The following is a 23,149-nucleotide window of genomic DNA, read 5'->3' as shown; positions in this document are numbered from 1 at the left end:
TTTAATTTAGTACGTTATGGTCATATTACTGCACTTTTTATTGCAATTTTTACATGACGATGGGTGTTTTTCCTAAATTTTAATCCCAATTAATATATACTTTGTATGCCGAATCGCGCCTCGATATAAGCAATTATAGTCCCTCCAACCTATCTCATAACTTCGGGGTATAATTGTGTATACTTTTGTTAATGCTTTTGTCACGCCACGTGGGCAGTAGCGTTTCTTATGTAAAATAAGAGTGGCCATTACAGTGACAATATAATGAAATTGGACGTCAACGGATAGCGCATGTTTTCCCATGTGGCATTCACGTTTACAAGAATGCTGAAAATATTTAAACAAAAAAATAACAAATGGAAATTAAGCACACAAGAATAAATTTTAATTTCAACTTACTGAAAGCTATAACTCTGTATTTAATTTTTTATCCATTTTAAAAACCATTGGAGCCAAAATTAAGGAATAAATATATGAATAAAACAATCGAAAATTGTTCAGTAAAAAAAGCAATTAACTGAAACAATGAGATAAATAGTTCCGGAATTGATGAAAATTCAGAATTTGTGAAGCCCTGCATTTTTTTCATGGCCATGCCATGGACCGGGTTCCCAACATTGGCCTCAGAGCCAGAATGGCAGTGGTTGCTCAAAACCCACAGTATTCTGTAAAACCTTTCTGAACTTATTATTCATGAATCGAAATCCCCAAGAGCCAAGCGCTCACGTGTGAATATACACTTTCGCTTGATCCCCATTCATTTCGTCTAGATCAGTGACAGGAAAACCACACTTGAATCATTTCACAAGTTTGCAAGAGCACGGAAAAGTGCACGATGGTTTCTGCAAGTTGGTGCCCTTACTGATTGGTTAAAAACCTGAATTTCAGGTTTTCGTAAAGGCGCAGAATAGGAAACCAGTGTGCACCATGTTCGTACCCTTAGGCCCTCCTCACACGGGTAAACTAAAATTGAACCCGAGTTGCCTCAACGAGTCGAGTTGCCCGTTCTCCCTCACACGGCGCTACTAAAAAAATATTCAAAGCCCGGGAAATTGAGTGAAAACAGCACAGTCAATAGTACTCCTTATTTTCCGGTACTATCTTGTTAACCGGGATAGGAAAAATCGAAATTTATTTATTTATATTTAAATAAAAATCGTTACAAAGATATGAGTGAAATAGTTTCTATTATAAAAGTGAAATTACTACAGAATTTCAGCTCACAGGTAAATACGCAATTTCTTTATTCATCATTTTGAAATGGAAAAATTATATAATTTCATTCGCAATAAAATGTCTGTTTTCCCTCAATAAGTATGCTTCTCGGTACGTACATGTTGGATTGATTATTATACGAGTTATTGTTTATTAGTTAAAATATTGTCACGTAGGATTTTGAGTAGTTCCATTAGATGAAACGGCGAAAGCTACGGTTCCGAGAAGCAAAAAATAAACTGTGGGCAAAACTACAGACAAACAACATGAATCGTTGTTTACGTTTAAGGGAAATGATTTTCCCCGAATACTCCCACACACAGATGTGCGTGACCTAAATTACAGACATTCCAAGCAAGGGGGAAAATCGGGGACCATTCCTATACGGCACTTGCTTGTTTTGGTACACGTTGTGAAAGTAGACGATATTTTGAAAATTTCTGGAGGTGCTTGCCCCTGAAAATTTTTACCAGATCTAATTTTCATGATGCCCCCATCTTCTTTTGAAATTCTCCCGCGGGGGGGTGCCCAGGTGGGCCCATGTGTTTACCACAGACCCGTTTCATTCAGTGGCGTCATAGCCGGAGGTGCTCAAGCACCCACGGTAATTTGTGGCATGGATCCGAGCACCCCTAGAATTGATTCCAATATAAAACTAAAGACGAGCACCCACAGTTTCGAAACAATTCTGACGCCCCTGATTTTATTATAATTTCAAAATAGTATCAATTTAAATAAAGAAATCGTATTTACCTGTGAGCTGAAATTTGTCAAAATTTCATATCCTTTCAACTGATAATTTATTACATATAATATATATACTCTGGATTGATTTTCGAATGACGAAAATATGAAGAGGCGGTTTCTTCGTTTCTTCAACTAAAGTTGGCGACGACAAACATGCCAGTCGCCAAGTGATTGAGTCGCGTTCGATATTTCGTCACCAATACGCCAATTTCCTCGTGTGAGGGCGTCTATTGAAATATGCGCGCTGGATTTCTGGAAACGGTTTCTCTTATCAGTTGCAGGACTTTAGTTTCCCCGTGTGAGGAGGGCCTTAGATTTCCAAACGCCCGTTTTACCTGTTACTGCGATAATACACTGCTGGCCACCGTAAATGCAACACCCTGAAGGAAGCATGCAAATAATATGAAATTTACAACATGCATTAGCGGAGGTGAGATATGCAAATGATTAGAATTTCAGCGCAAACGCACATCACGCGCGCCTGTGGCGCCACTTCAAAGCGCTATTTAAGGCTTGGAGATTTCGACGATTTGAAGTACGGCAATTGTGTTTTTCTTGTGGTTTTTTCAAAAAAACGATCAATTATGCCTCGTAGAAAACAGCGATCCTCTTTTGATCAAGTATCCGAGTTCGACAGAGGAAGGATAGTGGCCTACCGAGATTGTGGATTATCTTTCAGGGAAATCGGTAGTCGTGTTGGACGAAACCAAACAACTGTAATGCGGATATGTGATCGTTGGATGCAGGAGGGTACGACGGACCGACGTGTTCGATCGCATCCACCTCAGTGCACCACTTCACGTGATGACAGGCGTATTGTGCTTATGGCAGTGACGGATCGCTCAGCCACATCACGAACCATAGCACAGCACATTCAGTCTGTACCGCATCATCCAGTGTCTGCGCGTACCATTCGACGCCGTTTACAGCAGAGTGGTCTGTCCGCAAGACGTCCATTGCTTCGTCTACCCTTGACGCAGAACCACAGACGTCTCCGCCGCCAATGGTGCGATGAAAGAAGAATGTGGACGGCACAATGGAATGAAATTGTCTTTACTGACGAGTCACGCTTCTGTCTGCAACACCACGATGATCGGATTCGAGTCTGGAGACACCGTGGAGAGAGGATGCTGAACAGCTGCGTTATGCACCGCCACACTGGTCCTGCATCGGGTATTATGGTATGGGGCGGTATTGGATATCACTCTCGCACTCCTCTAGTACGCATTGCCGGTACTTTAAAAAGCCAGCGCTACATCTCCGAGGTGTTGGAGCCAGTTTTCCTTCCTTACCTTCAGGGCTTGCCCACAGCCATATTTCAACAGGATAATGCGCGACCACACGTGGCACGCATTGTCCAAAGGTTCTTCGTCAATCGCCAGATTGAATTGCTTTCGATTGATTGATCTTTCGCCGATAGAAAACATGTGGTCCGTGGTTGCTCAACGATTGACCCAGATTACATCCCCAGCTGCCACACCAGATCAACTTTGGCAACGCGTGGAAGCTGCTTGGTCTGCTGTACCCCAAGAACACATCCAAAGTCTCTTTGAATCAATGCCGAGGCGTGTGGCAGCGGTGATCTCCAACAATGGCGGCTACTTTGGCTACTGATTTTGGCAGGAACCACACTTCACAGAAGTCTATAAATTTAATCATTTGATGCTTGGTCAACATGTTATCTACAAAATAAATATTGTTGCGATATCTCTTGTCTTTCTTGGTGTTGCAATTTGGGTGGCCAGCAGTGTAGAATCAAAAGTATATTATATCCTATTACAGCTAGCACAAACCAACTAGTCTAGAGGTTACTTGATCGATTTAACAATCTAGAAGTTTCACTTCTATCATGTGAGATACTCGCGCATTTTTTTTTTTATTCGCAAAATATATTAAAGCACCTATCGCTTTTCAATGAAATGCTCTGAAAATTTTGAGGATATTTTGATTTTATCAGAATGAATGAAAAAAAATTTCTTCCACATTTAGATGAAACACCAGGAGGAGCATATTTACTTCTTTTATTGCCATCAATAGAATATTCCAATTTCTTCTCCACCTTTTATGCGGAGCTTGAAAAGCAAGGTTTCAGCAGTTTTAAAGATAAAATAGGTAACTACACAAAAAAACTCAATTGCCATCAATAAATCATTGTTACTGATTTCATCAAATAACAGGCCAAAATAATTGGAAACAGAGCTTCATTTTCTCTAATTTAATTCTGATTGTTGAAATTGCATTGGATTTTTTTTTCTCACTTTCTTCACGGAACAACGAAATACGTAGCGTGCTTTTCAAGTAAGTACCGTTTTGAAATAAAAAGAAAAGTTGATTTTCCTTAATTTTTTTACATGAAAGCCTGTACCTTAATCTACTTTTCAACATAATTTCCACCAATATTAAGGCATTTATCGTATCGTACAACCAGCTTTTGAATCCCATTCTCATATTAGAAGTCTGCCCCCTGATTTGACAACCACTGCTACACGGCCGGCCGTTTTGACATCATCGTCGTCATGGCGCTGACCGCCCAGATGCTTCTTCAAATGCAGGAACATGTGGTAGTCACTGAGTGTTAGATCGGGACTACGGAGGGTGATCAAGTTGTTCCAAGCGAAATGGGGCGATGAGATCTTTGGTTCGATTAACCACGTGTGGGCGAGCATTGTCAAGAAGCAAAACGATTCCCTTACTCAACATGGCACGCCTTTTATTTTTGATTGCACAACTTTCGATAATTTAAGTGTTCGGTCACAATTTCATAGAGAACACTTCTGGAAACTCATTAGATAATGACGAAATCGTAAAGCTTCTGTACCAAATCTTCAGTAATAACAGACGGTCGTCCACTTCGTTTCTCATCATGAACATTTGTGCGGCTATCTTTAAAAGCCCTAACCCATTTCCGAACCATTCCATCGCTCATAATGTTTCCCCCATACACTTCACTGAAGTCACGATGAATTTCAGCCGCTTTCACGCCCTTTAGCACTAAGAAAACGAATCACAGCGCGTATTTCACAGTCGGAGGCATTCTTAATATTCACAAACTTAAACATGGTCGAATGTTTCCGTAATGGCATCTGTGATTTGCCAACAGATGTAGGTACACAGCCCGCGTGTGCGGAATGCCGACCGCAGCGTTGCAGCAGCAGAATCTCAAAACGGTACTTGCTTAAAAAGCATGCCTCGTAATAACAGTGGTATCAAGTTAGGAGATAACGCGAGCTACAGAAAAAATCGGATAGGAGTTCTTTATAAGGAGCAGTACGAGTAGTCTGACTGTCCAAGTTCACAAATGCAAACACAAAAACCAGAACAGGCAAATTGCCCAACGAGGTGGCTGTGAAAATGGATGTCCAAATATAACCATAAGGTAGATAATCAGCCTTATAGCTTCAGTTCATTCATTTTTTTCTGTCTAACCAAGGCCCACTGCTAGTTGAATTCTTTGAACACGGAGCTATCATCATAAATCCGTATCTTTTGTAAGACATTCTGCAACGCATGCATTGTGCCAGAAAGAGCATTGTAGACTCTGCCTTTAGGTCTCCGGCAGTTATTTCTAGCCTGTACGAATGCGTACTGTATCATCACACACACACGGACTGTCATCTTCTTCATTCGATCGACACTTAGAGAGGCTATATTTCTCGAAATATCTATATAACTTAGTTCATTGGCATACGCAAAGGGGGGGGGGGGTTGTAACTACCCCCCCCCCCCCAAGCCGAGGTTATAGTGTTAGTTTGCAGGAAAAAACGTAAACCCTCCTTGAGAAAATTCCGCGAACACCGATGACTTAGTCAATAACTAAATATGTTAAAACGATGTGAAGATGCATTTTCGAAAGAAAATTTTACAGGCCCTCTGCGGGAAAATCTTTGCATCGTGTCCTGTGTGTTATCTGTGGTTTTTATAAATATGTATAATATGATTCGAATTCAAACTGATTTTATTGTACGAACCAACATTGTTATGAAGTTATTAAACATTTTAGGAGTTGGTTTTGCGGGGAATGAAGACTTGTGGCACACGGAGAGGATCCTGAAAAACCTGGATATCGAAGATCATATTTGGCAAGGTGATGGAATCACGAACTGTCTCCCAAGAAACACTGTCCGTTTAAGACAAGCTTTACAAAAAAGAGACAATCCCGGTAAAACTTACATTGACAAGGTATATTGGTGGACATTAGACTATATGAGTACCATGAGGCAAGTGTTGAGGTGAGATTTTTTTTAAAATATAAATTTTTAATAATCACATTAATCTGTCTAGTAAGAACACTGGTGAATCCGTACTTACTAAAATTGAAAAGAATGGTATCCAAAAGGTTCAGCCCTCCCTCCTTTAAAGACATGGCAAGGTGGATTCAACCAGCACCTCCTAGAGATAGAAGGCCTCTGCAGTCTGCTTGTGATGTCAGTAAGTAGTCTATTTTCCCTCAGAATATTCAGGGAAAAAAATTCCCTGCTCGCGCCAGTATCATAGTTGTGAGAAAAAGAAATGATCGGGCTTAGAATTGGAGATTTCTATGCTCCACATCCAATCACTATGCGGTATTTGTGAGCCAATCAGGAAGATTCTACGCCAAAATAAGAAACAAAATTGGTTGCTGTGTTTCAAAACGTGGCAAACTTGCTAGGTAGTCTGAAAGACGTTTATGGCAAACACCGCAGAGGCCTTCTATCTGTAGGAGGTACTGATTCAACCCAGTGATCATAGCTACACAGTGATATAAACAAACAACACTCCCGACAAAACGCTGAGCTTTAAAAGAAGTAAACAACAAAAACATACATGAATGGTATACATATTTTACACACGATGATTCAGAATTGATCGTTCAAATTTTGTGAGGAGAGGGGGTAAAAACAATTTTGTATGGTCGCAAACGTACGTATGACGTAGCAGAAGGCGTTAAGTACCACAACCTCTGTTCAGGTGTAAAGTTTTCCAGCTACCTGCCGCCGATCCTCATTCTACAAAAATACTTCATAGAAGTAAAATGAATTGATCTTTGTTTACATTTCATGAATTTACTTATATGTATCTAATTTATAATTTATACTGCAGCAAGGATAATCGGACGGATAGTATACGAGTCTAACACATGACAGTCATGTCGACCTATCCATGTCCACAACACACGTGCCTACTCATATTGTCGTATTCATGTTGCTCACCGATTAAGGTGCTAAGCGAGATGGCACGGGTGATCCTTAATTGTATATATTCCCCCAACCAATATTTCTATTTTGTTTCATCAAATCCACCGGATCAAGTGGACTCAACGTAATAAAACTGATGATGGCTTCTGGGTGCATGTGTGGTGTAGCAGTAGTAGGTAGGGCCTCCAAAAAAGGGCTCGGGGATCCATGATGTTCTTAAGTCAACCACCTCGTTGGGCAATTTGCCTGTTGTGGCGTTGTATTTGTATTTGTCCGCAAGTTATCAAACCCATTTGCTCACCAATAAGGTGTTAAGCTAGATGACTCGCTCCGATGGATATTTTATATTTCACAATAAGATTCTCATTTTATTTTTTTTTTATCCTGTGTATATAATATGGCAAGGGGAAGGCCGCCAATTGCTTTTAAAATATACCTCCATCCTAATATGCGTACATTCATCCGTCTTAACAAAACCCCGAAACTTTTCTCTAACTTCCAATCCCATCGCGACAGTACCCAATTGCCCGGGGGAAATATGTTGTAAAAATTTTGTTTGTTCGTTTTTTTTTCTTTTTTGACACAAAATAAAGTGTTCCAGACTGTCACGAAGCTGGGCTGGAAGAGATCTCGGCAACGGGATAAGTCCAGTGGCAAAGTTCCGGCGTTCATTCATTGTCATGTTGACCTTGTAGCATGAATATCAATTACGATCGCAACGTCCATGGAATGCCAGGCTCTTTCCAGAATATTCGCTAATCAATGCAACACGGTGAGACTAGTCCCTTATTCTAGCCAATGGTCGCAACTTTGAGCACCTGCAATAATGATGGAGAAATATATGTTACTAGCTGTTACCCGCGGCTTCGCTCTCGTGGATTTGGTAATCTAAAAATTACTCTGCGATGATTCCCACTTATAACATTTGAACCCCTCATGACCCATTTGAGGGTTGAATTTTCAGGAATATCATCTTAGTGGGTATCCACATTATAAAATATCTGTACCTCAAGGATCACAGTACCGACCTATTTTCTTCTTAATATACGAGAATGACCTGCGTAACTTCAATTTGAAAGGAAAAATCACTGCTTTTGCTGGTGTGATTTAGCTCTTCAATTAACTTCAGGAATAACATGCAGAATGATCTTAACTCAATAAATATCTGGTGTTTAAAAATAATAAATTAAATTTAGATAATAAAACCAAAAATTATAAACTTAGTTTTACTTCCAATGATTTTGCTGTTCTAAAATAATTTATTTGCTTATGGGGCCAGACCCATGCAAGGATAGCATACAGGTAATAAATTACAAATTATTAGAATACCAGTCGTAAAACATAGCACGCACATACACTACAATTTAAAAAATTCTGGAACTTCACAATATCATTAAAAAATAAAACAGTTTTTCAATTTGATATTCAGAGAGGTGCGAAATTTTAAGTTTTGTCTGGTTGGATTGCGGAAAATACACGATTTTAACAAGACAGCTCCCTGCAAATTAAAGAATGGGCGTTCAAAAATAATATGAAATACGTCAAAGGAATGACTAAAGTTACAGTTAGGGCAATTCTCGCCAGGACTAAGTATGACTCATCGGCTTGGAACACGTAAAACACCACTATCTGTCCTAATTTGAAAAATCAAGAGTTTCCAGGATATGGGGATATTAAAAAACAGATAATTTTCTGGTGTAATACTGAAAAATGTTTCATTGTAGTGAGCGTAATTAGTTGATCTCAAAAATGATGAAAGATCGTTTTGAATTGTTAGGTCTATGTATCTTGTAATAATGGTAGGAAAATATTTCCTGAGCGCCGCCGGTGCGACCTGCAGATCCCAAACGAACGGGAGTCCAATTGTATACAGCAAAAGCCCAGTTTCGGCCGTTATGCAGTGGAGGGCGTTTTAAAAGGGCATTGTAACAGATCTTGGGGAGTCGGTTATCTGGGAGCATTAAAATTTTGTACCAGAAAAAGAGGGTATTTTTTTAAAAGAGAAATTGATATTGGACGTCTGGTTAATTCAAGTCCGAGAGTATAGCCGGGGAAATATCTGGACGTTGCGAATAATTTACGGAGAAACAAATCTTGCACTTTTTCAATGTGTGACCAGTGACCAGATTGGCGCAGCATAATTTATAATAGACCTTGACAAAGAATCAAATAGTCTTAATGCCGCATTAACAGATGAGTTGTGTGACTTGCCGAGTATTTGAATAACTCCACCCTTGGCCACAACGCGATTAGTATTTCACCGGAAAGAACCCGAGCATGAAAAAATAGTACCTAAATAGTTATATTCGTTCACAATTTCTAAATTTTCGCCTTCCCACATAAAATGGTCTCCATGAGCCAGCTTGCCGCCCTTTCTAAAAATCATTATTTTAGTTTTGTTCAAATTCGCTCGTTTCCCAAAGTACAGAGCAAGTAAGCTAATTTTTTTCTGAAGAGATGCGGCATTTTTTGCCAATAATACAATATCATCCGCGTAAAGTAGGCTGTGTAGTTCATTCTTATGGTCAATTGAAAGACCTGAAACTTCGGAACTAAAGATATTATCAAGGTCTGCTATGTACAAGGAAAAAATGAGTGGGGAGCACGGATCCCCCTGCAAAACACCGTTAGTTATGGCTATTGAGCTTGTAAGGCCTTTACTTAATCTTAACTTTAGCATTGCCAAAGAGACCGGAGAAGATGGTCAAAAAGTTGGAGCTCACACCAAGTGAGTAGAGTTTACTCCACAATAATGAGAGGTCCAAGGAGTCGAATGCCTGAGATAGATCAACAAAACATGTGTAGAGTTTACCCTTTTTCTGACGTTTGTGCAACTGGATAAGGGAGTTTGAAGTGAAGACACATGGTCAAGGCACCCCCTGCCCTCCGAAATGCGCATTGGTTTTCCGGCAAAAGACTGTTGCGATCGGACCAAAGCTCCAGTCTCTTGGCCAATATAGACGAGAAAATACGTTCCATAGAATTTAAAAGAGAGACAGGTTTCTATCACCTTTTCTGAAAATGGGACTTACAATGACCTCGCTCCATGCTGTCGGACATATACCAGTAGACATAATATTATTAAAAAGGCATACGATTTTTTCTAAAATAATTTCCGGAGAGTTTATGATGAATTCATTGAGTATTCCGTCACTTCCAGGCGGCGACTTTAATTTTAAATAGCCCACTACTAACTTCATCTCTGCGATTGATATATCTGAGTCTAGAAATGGATCATTGAGAGTGAGAGTCGAGTGATTAAAGTTGTTGAAAAAACTGAATCAAAGTGGTTGAACCATTCATCTACCGTGATATCGGCACCAGGGGCTCTTTTTCCCAAAAGATATTTATAGAATCCCAAAAGTCCTTGCCATTAGAGAAAGATATTTTCTCTCTCAAGTTTTGGAAAAAAGCGGTTTTCTTAAGTTTACAAATATTATTATAGTATTTTTTAGCCCTAGAAAGAGCCTGAAAGTTCTGGCTCAGCGGAAATTGCGGATTTCTTTCCGAAGTGCACGCTTACCCAAGACACAATCTTTGTCAAACCACTTTGCTCTCCGGAAATTGGGCGATCGACTCTTTTTGACAATTAAATCACAATTCGATGCAACGTCATTGACAATTTTTACCAGATTATCGTACAAGTGATTACTCGAGCTCTCAAGTTGAGACAGGTTAATCCGGTCCAAGCTCAGATAAGATTTGAATTGAGGCCCTCTCAGGGGCCCAACGATATTTTTTGGAGAACATCTCCGGGAATTGAGGAGCCATAACATTTTTACACTGCAAAAAACTCACCTGTAATGGGAAATGATCTGATTCAGTCCAATCTAGTACTTTAAAATCATTAATTTCTGATTGTGCAAATTCCTCCGTTGAGAATACATAATCCACTATGCTTGATCCATTTACGGACGAGTACGTAAATTTGCCCTCCCTATCCCCGTGAAAATTACCGTTAAAAAGTAGCCAATTATTTTGAATACAGCTGTTAATTAAGATTTTTCCGCGTTTGTTAATTTCTCCGTCCAAGCTTTGGCGGCTGTATTGATGATTTCTGGTTGAGCACCAAGAAATTTGAACCCAAATATGAAAGATTTTCACATAATATCAATGACTCAGAAAGTGAATTATTGTTTGAGCTATATGGTGGTATATATAGTAAACCTATCACCAACTGGCCACGATTGAGCAAGAGAGGGGTATTATTCATTTTTAAGTAAAATTCTAGGGGTTCCTAAATCTTTTTTTATAGCCATTAAAAGGCCACCGTAATTAGGTTATAATTATTCCAAAGATTAGGAGGAGAGAAATTTTTATATATCCACGTTTCAGATAAAGCGAATATGCCATACCCGACCAGACGAGTGACGAATTCTTGATCACATAGTTTAGAAAGAAGACCGCAAACATTCCAAAACAAGATAGTTCAAAAATTCGTATGACAAGCCTCGACGGTCGCAAGTTCAGCAATCGGGGTCCGGTCCCGATGATTCTCACGCTCTAGTCTCGGCTTGGGAGGTTGGTTTCTCTAGTTCAACGAGACAGCCGGAGCTCATATCGTATGTGCGGCCAACATTGTCTGTATCCATAGAGTATCCATTTTGAGGTCAACATTCTTTCCATCTTGTATGACAGTTCTCATTGCGTCGATGAGATGGCGACGAATTACTCTCGTGTTGAAAGAGTAATCCTCGGTGACGCGGACATTTCCTGAGCGCTGTTGGCACCTGGAGATCGGTTTTTCCGCACTTCACGAAATCTTTGAAGAATACGATTTTTATCCTCACGACACATCAACTTCCCAATAAGTGCGATGCGGGTTCGTTTGCCTCCACGAGATGGGAGGGGATGCGCAGTGTCAATCAAGACTGATTTGGAATTGTTGATCAACAAATCCTTTTCGATATAGTCTCTGAATGCAATACATTGATCGGAAGAACTATTTGATTGAATGTTTAGGCCATGTAAGATTAGATTATTTTTCCACAGCATCGAAGCGGTTTTTTAGAACACGCATCGCACTCCACCCTCAACTTTTTTCTATCTTGAGCAGCAGTAGCGGGTTGCCGCTGAGGTGGCCGAGTAGTCATAGTGACGGACTCGCATCGAACCCCACCGGCGGTCGGCTGAAGTTGGTTCCCAACTTCAAGGCGCGAATGCGAGCCGATCTCCCCGTTAAAAAGTCTCGCCACAGAGAGCAACAGGCCTACAACGTTACAAATGTTCAATCATTACACTTCACTCACAATTTGAAGTATAGATGGCAGCACTGAAATATCAGACAACACTAGCTACACACTCAGACTGTTAGGTGCACTCACTTTGTTCCAGACTCTGCCACGAAGCTGGGCTGGAAGAGATTTCGGCAACGGGATAAGTCCCGTGGCAGAGACCCTGGCGTGCGTTCATTCAGCAGTAGCGGGTTTTCCGTTTATTTCTAGCAAACATGATTCAAATCGGTCCACTTTATCACTCATATGGCGAATCGCCGCTCCGCTTTGTTGAACAAGAGATTTTAGTTCAAGCAGCAGTTGAGGAATGTTGAAATCCATAGTAGCTGCTTGATTTCTGGATTTGGTTGGAGTTTGCGATAATCCTTTCAGACGCTTATTCTGGAGATCGGACCAAGTTTTTTCGAGGTTTGAAAATAGAAGCTAGTGGGGTTTCGGCTTCCGACGGAGGATCCTCCCCAACACTGTACGTTAATTTCTGCTTTTCTTGCGGGGGCATGGAAAGGGCTCCGGGATTTTGTTTCACACCTGCTCTTATCAATAAAATTTTGACCAGCCAGGAGCTCAAAAAAAACCATCCAAAACGTTAGCAGTTTGGGGGCCCCCTCCATGCAGACGCCGCCGATTAGTGCTATCGAACTTCAATCTTCGGCATGATGAGAGTAGTGAAGCCTTGTAAATCTGCGTATTCTGGGGCATATCCAGCCCTATGTGTGACATACTTAGAACAAGCTTAACATGATCGGCAAAACAAGTGAAAAAAAAGAGTAATAAAATCAAATAAAAATTTCGCAAAGATATATCACGGAGCACAAAAAACGTGTGTGCGGCCATGATCGCTGTTTTAAATACCATAGTATGACAGATGGTTGTATCTCGGATTGTATGTGCACAGTTGTCAATATAGTGGACAGCTTTAAGTATTTAGGGATTTTTCAGATTCAAACTATCCTGAAATATGGGGGGGGACTTCCCCCTTGTTGATAGATAACTTTATTTACCCTCTCCGCATTATTTTATTTTCACACTTTCCCCAAGGCCTAGGACTGGTAGTAGCGTATACCCACGTATAGCATGTTTAACAAATTTTGTGGGTTTGCCGCCTGACAGTCGAGTGGTTAGGGAGCTAGCTTCTCACTATGCAGGTCTGAGTTCGGGCATGGATGTCTACTAACAATTTCCCTGGTAATATGTGATGATCACATTATTATTAAAAATTCCATTGTCTTACGTTGGGACGAGATTCCCTCGTCTTATTTATTTGGTATTTAATTTCCTTGTCGTTTAACATAATTTCTTTGGGTTGCTATGGTATCCATAATATGAAATAGCTTTCCAATATTGGTATCTCTATTCTGATAATTTTTCCCATGAGTAGAGGCAATTTGACAGTTCAACGCCGGAGTCATTTTCTCGCGTGATAAGAGATCTTGAGGGGTCTTTCCTAAATTACACTTTGTCTCTTACGTCAAGTCAACGCAGCTGTAATGGCGTCACAAGTTATCAAAATGAATATTTCTACTAGGGATCTTTCTCAAATTATCGTTTGCAATTTTTTTTCATTCGCGCTAACCCCTGAAGAGGGGTCATCCATAAATTAAACTTTCGTCTCTGATGTCAAGTCTGAAAGACTTTTTTTTTCATTCGTTACAACCCCATTCCTAAAAAGGTTTCAACGTCTTTTTTTTTTTCCAAACTGAAATTAAAGTTTCTAACGTCATTAAATTATCGTGCTTTTTTTTCCTATGCAATATTTCTTTTCTCAATTACGAGCTGAACATTCTCATAACTTTGTTTCATAAAGACGAACTAAAAACTTCATTCATGGAAAAATAATTATATTTACACAATTATACAGTGAAAAAAAACCAACACCATTAAAATAAGTTTCAAAAATATATACAAAAAAATTATTTACACAGTGTCAATAAAGCACTATCCATCACTTGTCTCCTCTCCCTCTGGTATATCTTTTCATTTGAGGAGTGTAAAAAATACATTGAAAAAATAAATCACCGGAATTGTAAAAGTGTATAAATGATTGAAAAAAAATCACCGTGAATGTAAAAATAAATAAATGACTATAGCAATCGGTGATTTTTTTTTTTTCATAATGGCCATAAGCTAAAGTGCTTATGCCATCGTCTAAAATATATCTTTTATTGTCATGTGCCGACAAACTAATTTTACTTTGTTGAATTGTTCGCAGCACATGTGACCGGGATTGAATTTTAGGCATGTCGTGCTTCATAAAAGAATTTCCACGCAGACTATCTTCAGTGTCTGCGTGATGGATTTTCTTCTTCACGACACCTTTTGCAGTCTTTTAGTAGTCACTGGTTATAAAACTGTTTGGACGTAGTCCCACAAATTCGACTATCGGGTTTCCTGCGGTCTCGTCCTTCATCACCCCGATGACCTTGTTTCTCTCGCTGTAGTGGTCACCGGGGTAGTTAGATGTGTCGAATTTGTGGGAATCTCTCAGCATATTTTCGTAAATGTTATCGGTATAAATTTCATAGCACAACGAATCCGTGTCGGTGAACAATAAGGTTGCATCCTGGCCGTACTTTTCCTTGACGTAATTATAGTGGATGTCCGCCATCAGATGCTTTGATAAATCTAAAATAGTCACACCGGTGTATATCGGACGATCCAACCTGATGACAGTCTTCTTCATTTTTAGCACGACCAGGTCTTTGTTAAGGATCTTAAAACTCTCGAACAACTTCTTCGCTGTCTTCTCTTTGTGGATCAAACGAATGTTTGTATGTTTCCTAAGATTCTCATACACTTCATTGTTCATCAACTTGTAAATGTCTTTTTCAAAGTCACCGGTGACTCCCTTTCTTTTCTCGGTGTTGAATGCAATGTACGGGCGGAGCCATGGTCGCTGAGAGAACTCAAGAACACGATGTATGGTTTTGACTCGCATCCCCAGCAACGTGTACAGTTTTTGTAATGGAGAACGTATGCGACCTTATCGTTCAAATTCGGTGCGAGTCTGACACAGGGATTCGTTGGCCCACCGGTTTTCTTCATGTAGTTCGGGATATTTTCAGCAGCCAAAGGGAAGTCATTATGGAGGTCATGAATGTTCACCGGGTATTCGAGATCGACCTTCAAAATGTGCCCTTGGCGCTGTCATCAAGAATTACGAGAAAGTTTGTTGATTGTACTTCACCGGACATCATCCATCTAGTGTCTGAAACCGGGAGAGGATCACACATGCACTTTCCATACAGATTGTTAATATCCCAATACATAATCCATTTTTTCCTTTCACCGGGGTTGAATCCTGGGACCATCGGGTTGTTGGCTATGCTGTATCATTCAGTAATCGAAGACACCCCGCCTCTCACGGCTTCCTCCAAGAATAGATGTATGTCGGGATAAGTTACGAGCTCAAGTTTTCTACCGGTCATCTTGAGACATGCTTGCCAAGCAAGACCTGGCGATGTGTAGGTGTGGGCACAATCAATCTTGTAATTCTTCAAGCAGAGCCTTCGAAAATTTTCAAAGACGTCTGCCAGAAGTAAAACGTCTGTCTCCACATAAATATCGTGGTAGTCACCCATGTTCTGCATGTGGAACGTGTCCCACACCAGTTTGGCATTCTTGTAATCTTCACTGGAGATAGTTTCGTCCCCCAAAGAGGTGTAAAAGGCCTCTATGGGGTGAAGCATTGGTTCCTCAAACTTCTCCATGGAGACCATGTATTCATATGGGCCCCCAAAGAGGTGTAAAAGGCCTCTATGGGGTGAAGCATTGGTTCCTCAAACTTCTCCATGGAGACCATGTATTCATATGGGTATACATCCTTCCGTAGGAGAAGTGCTGTGTCATTCCCGAAAGCTCTTGTCATATTTACAAATTCACTGGTATTCATTGATTTCTCCAGGGTGTCCAGAGAAGCGAATAGAAACTGGAACGAATCCAGAAACTTCAAATAGCTCAGACTGAAAGAGATGAACTTCTCCATGTTTTTTCCGATGACGTCAATACCTTCCATGATGAAGTGGGCATCATAATTTTGCAAATTATGAAAAATCACCGGCATGCTTCGACCTTTGGCAATATGGCTTCGGAATCGGCGTAAATGATAAAAGGCACCGGTAACTGGAATGAAATGTTTTTGAAAGACATCCATTTCTCGCTCTCTCTGGCATACACCACTTTCTGCGGGACGTGTTCTCTACACTGGGAAACATGATTTGCGAGAACGTCCTCCGACGAGAACCGCTGCAAACAATAGTCACAAAAGTGACTAGTTCCGTCATGCGCCGTAGTGTAGTTCCGGAGAAAAGTCGACTTGTGCTTCGAATCAGACAATGTGACGTTTCCTCGTTCTTGATCATCAGCAGGTTCACGTGGCGGTCCATTCTCGCCGTCGTTATCCTCACCGGGCGAAAACGTTGATGTTTTTTTCTTTGAACCAAATAAATAGATTCGATGTCATCGGAAAAGTCAAGTCACTGGTATTTAACTCATTCTCGTACATGGCGTACTTCTCAACTCTTCCCGCGTCTTCTTTTGCAGATACCGGATGCACTACCGCCAGAACGGACCAGAGAAAGCACTTCTGGTCCTCGTTCTTGATGTTGAGAACCGCTTTGGTAGAGGTACGTAGCTTGCGGGAGCAAGGTTGGTAACAAGCGATGTTCAGCTCGATGTAATGGTTTCGGTCGAGAACCCAACCGCTGCCACTTCCCTCAAAATCCTCGGTGGATTTCTCCACTTTCTCGAGCCTCGAGAAGCTCAGCCGTAAGAGAAGTTGTCATCTTACTTCTCATGTAGGCGGTCGTGTACTCCTCTTCCCCCATCTGCGGCTCTTCTTGAAAATGTCGCCGTGACCACAACATCCCACTTGACACTTCTCTGTCTTGAAATAGCTTCTCTCAATAGGGAGAGAAGTCTATCTCGCACACTGCCGAGAAAAACGTGCATGTCGTGTGCGTTGTGACACATAACATCCCATCCGAAGAAGACAAAGACGTTGTTCAGTGGTCCGTCCTCCATGGCTCCTCCGTCCTGTTGATGTTTCTTGAGCCTCTTCAAGCTGCTGCTCCTGGTAAATGCACCCGGGCAGTGCTCGCATTTGAATGGCCTTTCTCCGTTGTGGATTTTCATGTGTTGGTTGAGGTTTTTCCTCAACCCAAAACATTTCCCACACTGCTCGCAGAGATGACGATTGTCCTATAATATAAAAGCATTGCATATATAAATGGCAATCATTCATGGATAAGTTTTATCGGGAACCAAAGCAACCCGCCAGCTTCGGGGGGTGTTAGCTCGATACATGGTGTTACAAAACAAATTCGGGAAGGGTTAGAAGGAGAGCTACACTCTACACAGGAACAGAAAGAAGAAATTCCCACACAACAGAACAATAGTAGCCGATAATCAATATTTACGGACGTGCATAGACGTTTTTTCAAAGTATGCTTGGGCAATCCCGCTCAGAGATAAGATTATTCGCACATATTTGCTCTGAGCGAAAACCCGACGTGCTTCAGACAGATAAGGGAAAAGAATTTCTCAATAAAGTGTTTCAAGACTTTTTGAAGAAAAATGGTGTTGGATTTTTCACTTCTCGGAACGATGACGTGAAAACAGCCATTACCGAACGTTTTAATAGATCGCTTAAAGCACGAATGTGGGAATACTTTATTGCCAAGAACACATACAAGTATGTGGACGTCATCGAGGACTTTTTATTTAGTTACAACAGAACTTATCACAGAAGCATCAAGATGGAACCCGTTCAGGTCGGTAAACATAACGAGGACCTACATTGGAGAACGCTGTACGCGAAAACAACGAAAAAAAAACGATAAAATTTCAAGTGGGTGACCACGTCCGCATCGCTCACTCGAAACAGGGTATGAATCAAACTTCTCTCACGAAATCTTTGTGGTTGACGAGTGCGTGGAGAGAGAAATACCGGTCTATAGATTGAAGGATTTGATGAACGAGAAAATCAAGGGTACATTTTACGCAGAAGAAATGGTTAAAGTGAAACCCGAAGAGACTTATCCCATCGAGAAAGAATAAAGGAAAGACGGAATTCTTGGTGAAGTGGCAAAATTATCATGACAAATTTAATTCGTGGGTCGAGCTATAAATATCGGAACGCAGCTCATTATGTGAAAGATGTCTTCTTTCTACATCACCGTCGCCTCTCCTGATTTTTTCCCGGAAAACAAGCTTTCAAATTTTGTGAAGTTGAGACACTCAGTTTTTCTTCGGATTACGAAGTTGCGTTGTCCGAATTAATCTTTCCTCACGCATTCCACAACATCACGGAACAAACAAATTCTTTCGAATTCGACGTTGGAACTGGATTAGTTAAAAGTGGAAGAATCCCATTTGGTTGTTACGAGACTTCTCAAGAAAAGTTCGACTTATTCTTCACTCGGGTATAGCTGAAATCCTGGGATTCGAACCTGGTGAATTAAAGGGTCCTCTCCTCGAAGGTGTTTCAGTGTCAGACGTTAAACTAGACTTTCGCTTGTTATACGTATATTGTGATGATGTTGGAAACATTTACTCGCCACTGTTAAAAATTGTCAAGGTTACGGGTCAAGACGGAGAGATCGTTAACGCCTCTTTTGAAAGGGGTCACCACGTTGGGCTTGCGAGGAAAACTTTCGAGACGATTCACATTTATATAAAGATGCACACCGGACGTTTTGTATCATTCGAGCGTGGAAAGGTGATAGTGAAACTTCACTTTCGACTGAAACATCTGTAAAAATGCGCGGATATGGTATCGGTTCTATATTCGGCTCTCTTTTCAGGCCAGCTATTCCCCTGTTCAAGAGCGGTGCGAGAGCTCTTGGCAAACAAGTGCTCCGTTCTAGTGTAGATTTCGCCAACGACTTGGTTCAGGGAAGAGACACTTGAACTGCTGCAACCGAGAGAGCGAAAGAAGCGGGTAGGCTGCTGACAGACAAGGCCTCTGGAAAGCTCAAGAAGATGTTAGGCGGTTATAAAAGAAAACGTAAAGGGGAGAATAGAGTCAACACCCGACATTTTCGATTAACATGGCTATGATAATGGAACACTCGTTCGAATGCCTGAAAAGCGAAGTCGAACTCTTCTCGCTTCCACCCACACAGACCGCAATAGAAGGAGGTGAATGGATCCAGTTTCTACCTTTATCTAGCATAAAGGATGTTGGTGCTCCTTTGGAATTCAATGTGACCGGATGCGCCGAAAATTACATGGACCTATCTGCTACCCAATTACATAGTGCGAGTGACGAAAGGAGACGATACGCCACTGTCCGAAAACGAGCTAGTCGCACCAGTAAATTTGCTTCTACATTCATTGTTTTCTCAGATAGACATCCCTCTGAACGGTCGGAACATCACAAACTCTTGCCACACCTACATTGAGACTCTGCTGAATTATGGCCACAACGCTAAAAATGGACCCCTCGCTATGGAGGGTTATATCAAAGACACCGCTGGATACGTGAACAATCTCGAGAACAATGAAGGAATGAAAAAACGAGGTGGATACATCGCCAAGATGGGAAGACTTCACTGCTCGCTATTTTTTCAACAGAGACTTTAGGTCAATCTCGTTGATATGAAGGTGCGTTTGGTGCGCACGAAACCTTCGTTCTGCTTAGTCGCCGCTGCAGAGGATTACAACGTAGTGATAGACCACGCTAGCCTATTCGTGCGAAAAGTGAAAGTAAGTCCTGCTGTGTGGCTATAGGGCATGCTAAAGTATCCGATCAACAGAGTGATCTGTAAAGTATATTCCGTTGCTAAAGGAACCATGTCCTTTGTGCAAGACAACGTTTTTCTGGGACCGATGCCAAACAGAGTCGTGATCGGGCTAGTGGATAACGAGGCATATAACGGTACATATAATACTAACCCCTTTGAATTCAAACATTACGACTTGAATTTCATATTTGTGTAAGTCGATGGCCGTCCGGTCCCTCACAACGGGGAACATAGAGCATACAACAACTTGTTCAGATCTGGGGAAGATCGCGACACTGATCTGACGAGAGAAGAGTTCAAAAGAGGATACGCACTGTTTTGTTTCTGTCTGCTTCCCGACCAACAATTCCTGGCACAGGGGTACAACAAAAACGGCGACTTGACCGCAGCAAAAAATTGCTACCGCAGGGGGCCCCCATCGAGGAGTTTCCGTATACTCACCGAGAGGTTGGTACGCTAAGTCACGGGATTCAATTTTCCGCAAAAAAAAAAAAACTCACCACCAGCGGGGAATGGCACTGCATGCAATATTTTTAAATGAAAAGATTGATTTACTATGTTTTTAATCTCGTTTCTAAAACGTGTTGCAATTCATATTAAATGTGACGTCCACCATTTTCTGAAAGCAAATTGAATCGCATTTCTCAACAGTAGCTCAGCATATCAGGAAGAATGTTACGGACATGTAGATGTATCGCATTTTTCAACTCCGCCAAATTTTTTGTTATCACCATAAACAGTGGCTTTGAGGTAACTCCATAACGTTTAACAATATTGCCTACAGCGCCATTCCCTCTGGTGGTGAGTTTTATAACTTTTTTTGCGGAAAATTGAATCCCATGACCACGTGTAAACTATTAACAAGTTTGATATTATTTTGTCCAGTTGTTTTCCCTTTATGGCCATTTCAAAGTGGAACTTTATAATTAAAGATTCTGCATTATACAAAGTTTACATTCTGGAAAAACTGAGTAGCAGTGTGATGGGTTTGGCTGAGTATTTCGACTTTCTCTCTTATTCTAGTATTTGAAGCTGAAAAACTAAATCCAATGGCATTGCATTTACAGGAAAATATATTTAATCAATGCATTGAATTCGTTTGCAAGAGCACAAATTCAAATTTTACGTTTATCACTGTATTTGAGACAATTTTTTTTCTCTTAGCGATGGAGTGACTATTATACTACCATATTAAACAGCTGGGAATAATGAAAAATATAGGAGCTTAAACGGACATCAGAGGTGCCAATCATTAACAAACTTCATTCAAAAGTAGACAAATATAAAAAAGTTGATCGATTACTTAAACTTTTGCCACCATCCAGTGGGCATAATTTGAACCAAAATTGCAACTATTGCTGTCTTTACAGGGGCTTTGGAACAAATGATGGAAATGGTGAGGGTGAACGTTAAACAGAGGTTCGAACTGCATTATTAGATATTAAATAGACTTTTTGCCGGGATATTTTTATTTGACGGTAAAACGGGTGATCGTTAAAGGGGTTTTACTGTATATATAGATTTGACCTACTAGTTGTGCTTGTACTGAATCCTTTCCTTCACCTTCTGGGCATATTTTTCTTTTCTACATGACGTTTATGACCATACTTTACTGTGTGAAATCGTGTTCTTGTGCTGTTTCATACATCATCTCCAAATTTTCAACGATCGGGTCTGATTTACTCTTCAGATGGCACATCTCCCGGTTCACCTATAAAACGATGTGATATTATAATATGATAATATAACGAAATATATGTAATATCCGAGTTGAAACTGACGTTTGGATATTGTTTCATTTTGTTGGATATGCGGTCATCACGTGACCAAATTAGTTGGATTTATGTTGTACGTCATGTAATAAAATTAACTCCAAAATGCTTTGTTTGCTACGTTTATTTTCATCAACTGGGTTTATATTTTGCTTCCAATGATTGTACTGCTATATGTAAATTCAGAAGGGGTTATTTTCTTTAAAAAATCTTTGTTTCCTTGGCAATCGAATGGTTAGGGAGCGAGCTTCTGACTGTGCAAATCTCAGCTCGAATCTCGATTTGAGCATACATATCTACTAACACAAACAAGTTTTCTGGAAAGATCAACAGATCTCTTGTGGAGACGTGAGGATCACGTTATTTAAAGTTATGGGTTTTATATTCAATATAACCGCTCTTTGGTGTAACCTAGAATAAAGTTTTATTGCTTTTCTTCCATTTCAGTACTTGCTTCAGAGCGAGGTTTCTAGTTGATATAATGCATCTAATAACGACGAGAATTTTTTTACCGATGAAATGTCTTTCACTAAATTACGCTTCTCTGTTAAATGTTGTACAAAATGCATTAAATGCCAAATATGACCGAAACTTATTCCTTTTTTTTTGTTTCACATATAGGCTAGGCGTGGATGGTATTATAACAAACCATCCTAGAAGGTTTGCTGATGTTTTGAAAGAACGTGAATTTTCCAGTCGTTTTCGAATGGCCACGATACTAGACAATCCATGGAAGAAGTTTAAATTGTAACTACCAACTTACATGGCAATTCCCTCTCACTAACAAGTATTTTTGCGAAGTCGATGAATTTGTTGTTCAACAAGGAAAAAAAGAATGAGTGCAACTATCAAAATATGATGTTACTAATTACTTTGTTAAAGCAAGATCAGTTATCATTGTCGCATCATTCCACTGAATAAAAATCGTTTTAAAACCATCAAATGTTCAACTTTTGTCAACAATTGTCAATATCAGTTTTTTGTGTTGAAACTTTCGCTGTGTTGGGAAATAAACAACCTCCGAATAATAAGAACAATATTTAATAGAACAAACTGGGGTAAATAAAAAACTAACAGAATAATTCTGTTAGTTTTTTATTTACCCCAGTTGTTTTCATTTACCCGCAATGAATGTTGTTTTTTTAACTATTAAAAAAACAACATTCGTTTTCACGCAACAGAAAACGTCGTCGTTAATGAACGTTAAGCCGGGTTTTCCTTCTCCAACTCCCATCTCCATCACCACAAAATTTGTTAATAGCGAC

General features: G+C 40.3%; 1 protein-coding gene across 2 annotated transcripts in view; it reads left to right on the top strand.

Annotated features, from left to right (window-relative positions):
- Positions 1-22,819, top strand: part of LOC149074626 (dermonecrotic toxin SpeSicTox-betaIIA2v-like) — a 79,994-nt gene extending 57,175 nt beyond the window's left edge. For both annotated transcript variants that reach the window (XM_089247000.1, XM_089246999.1), the window contains exons 4-6: positions 3,952-4,074; positions 5,963-6,191; positions 22,506-22,819. In XM_089247000.1, the coding sequence (XP_089103126.1) occupies positions 3,952-4,074; positions 5,963-6,191; positions 22,506-22,635 (482 nt within the window). In that variant the 3' untranslated portion in view covers positions 22,636-22,819. The remainder of the gene's footprint in view (positions 1-3,951; positions 4,075-5,962; positions 6,192-22,505) is intronic.
- The last annotated feature ends 330 nt before the right edge of the window (positions 22,820-23,149 follow it).

The sequence above is a fragment of the Pholcus phalangioides genome, unplaced genomic scaffold (assembly GCF_987345545.1).
Source record: "Pholcus phalangioides strain wild (caught in Gottingen) unplaced genomic scaffold, Ppha-v1.0 ptg000017l_1, whole genome shotgun sequence".
In the NCBI taxonomy this organism is placed as follows: Eukaryota; Metazoa; Arthropoda; class Arachnida; order Araneae; family Pholcidae; genus Pholcus; species Pholcus phalangioides.
This window is presented reverse-complemented; position numbering and strand designations above follow the sequence as displayed.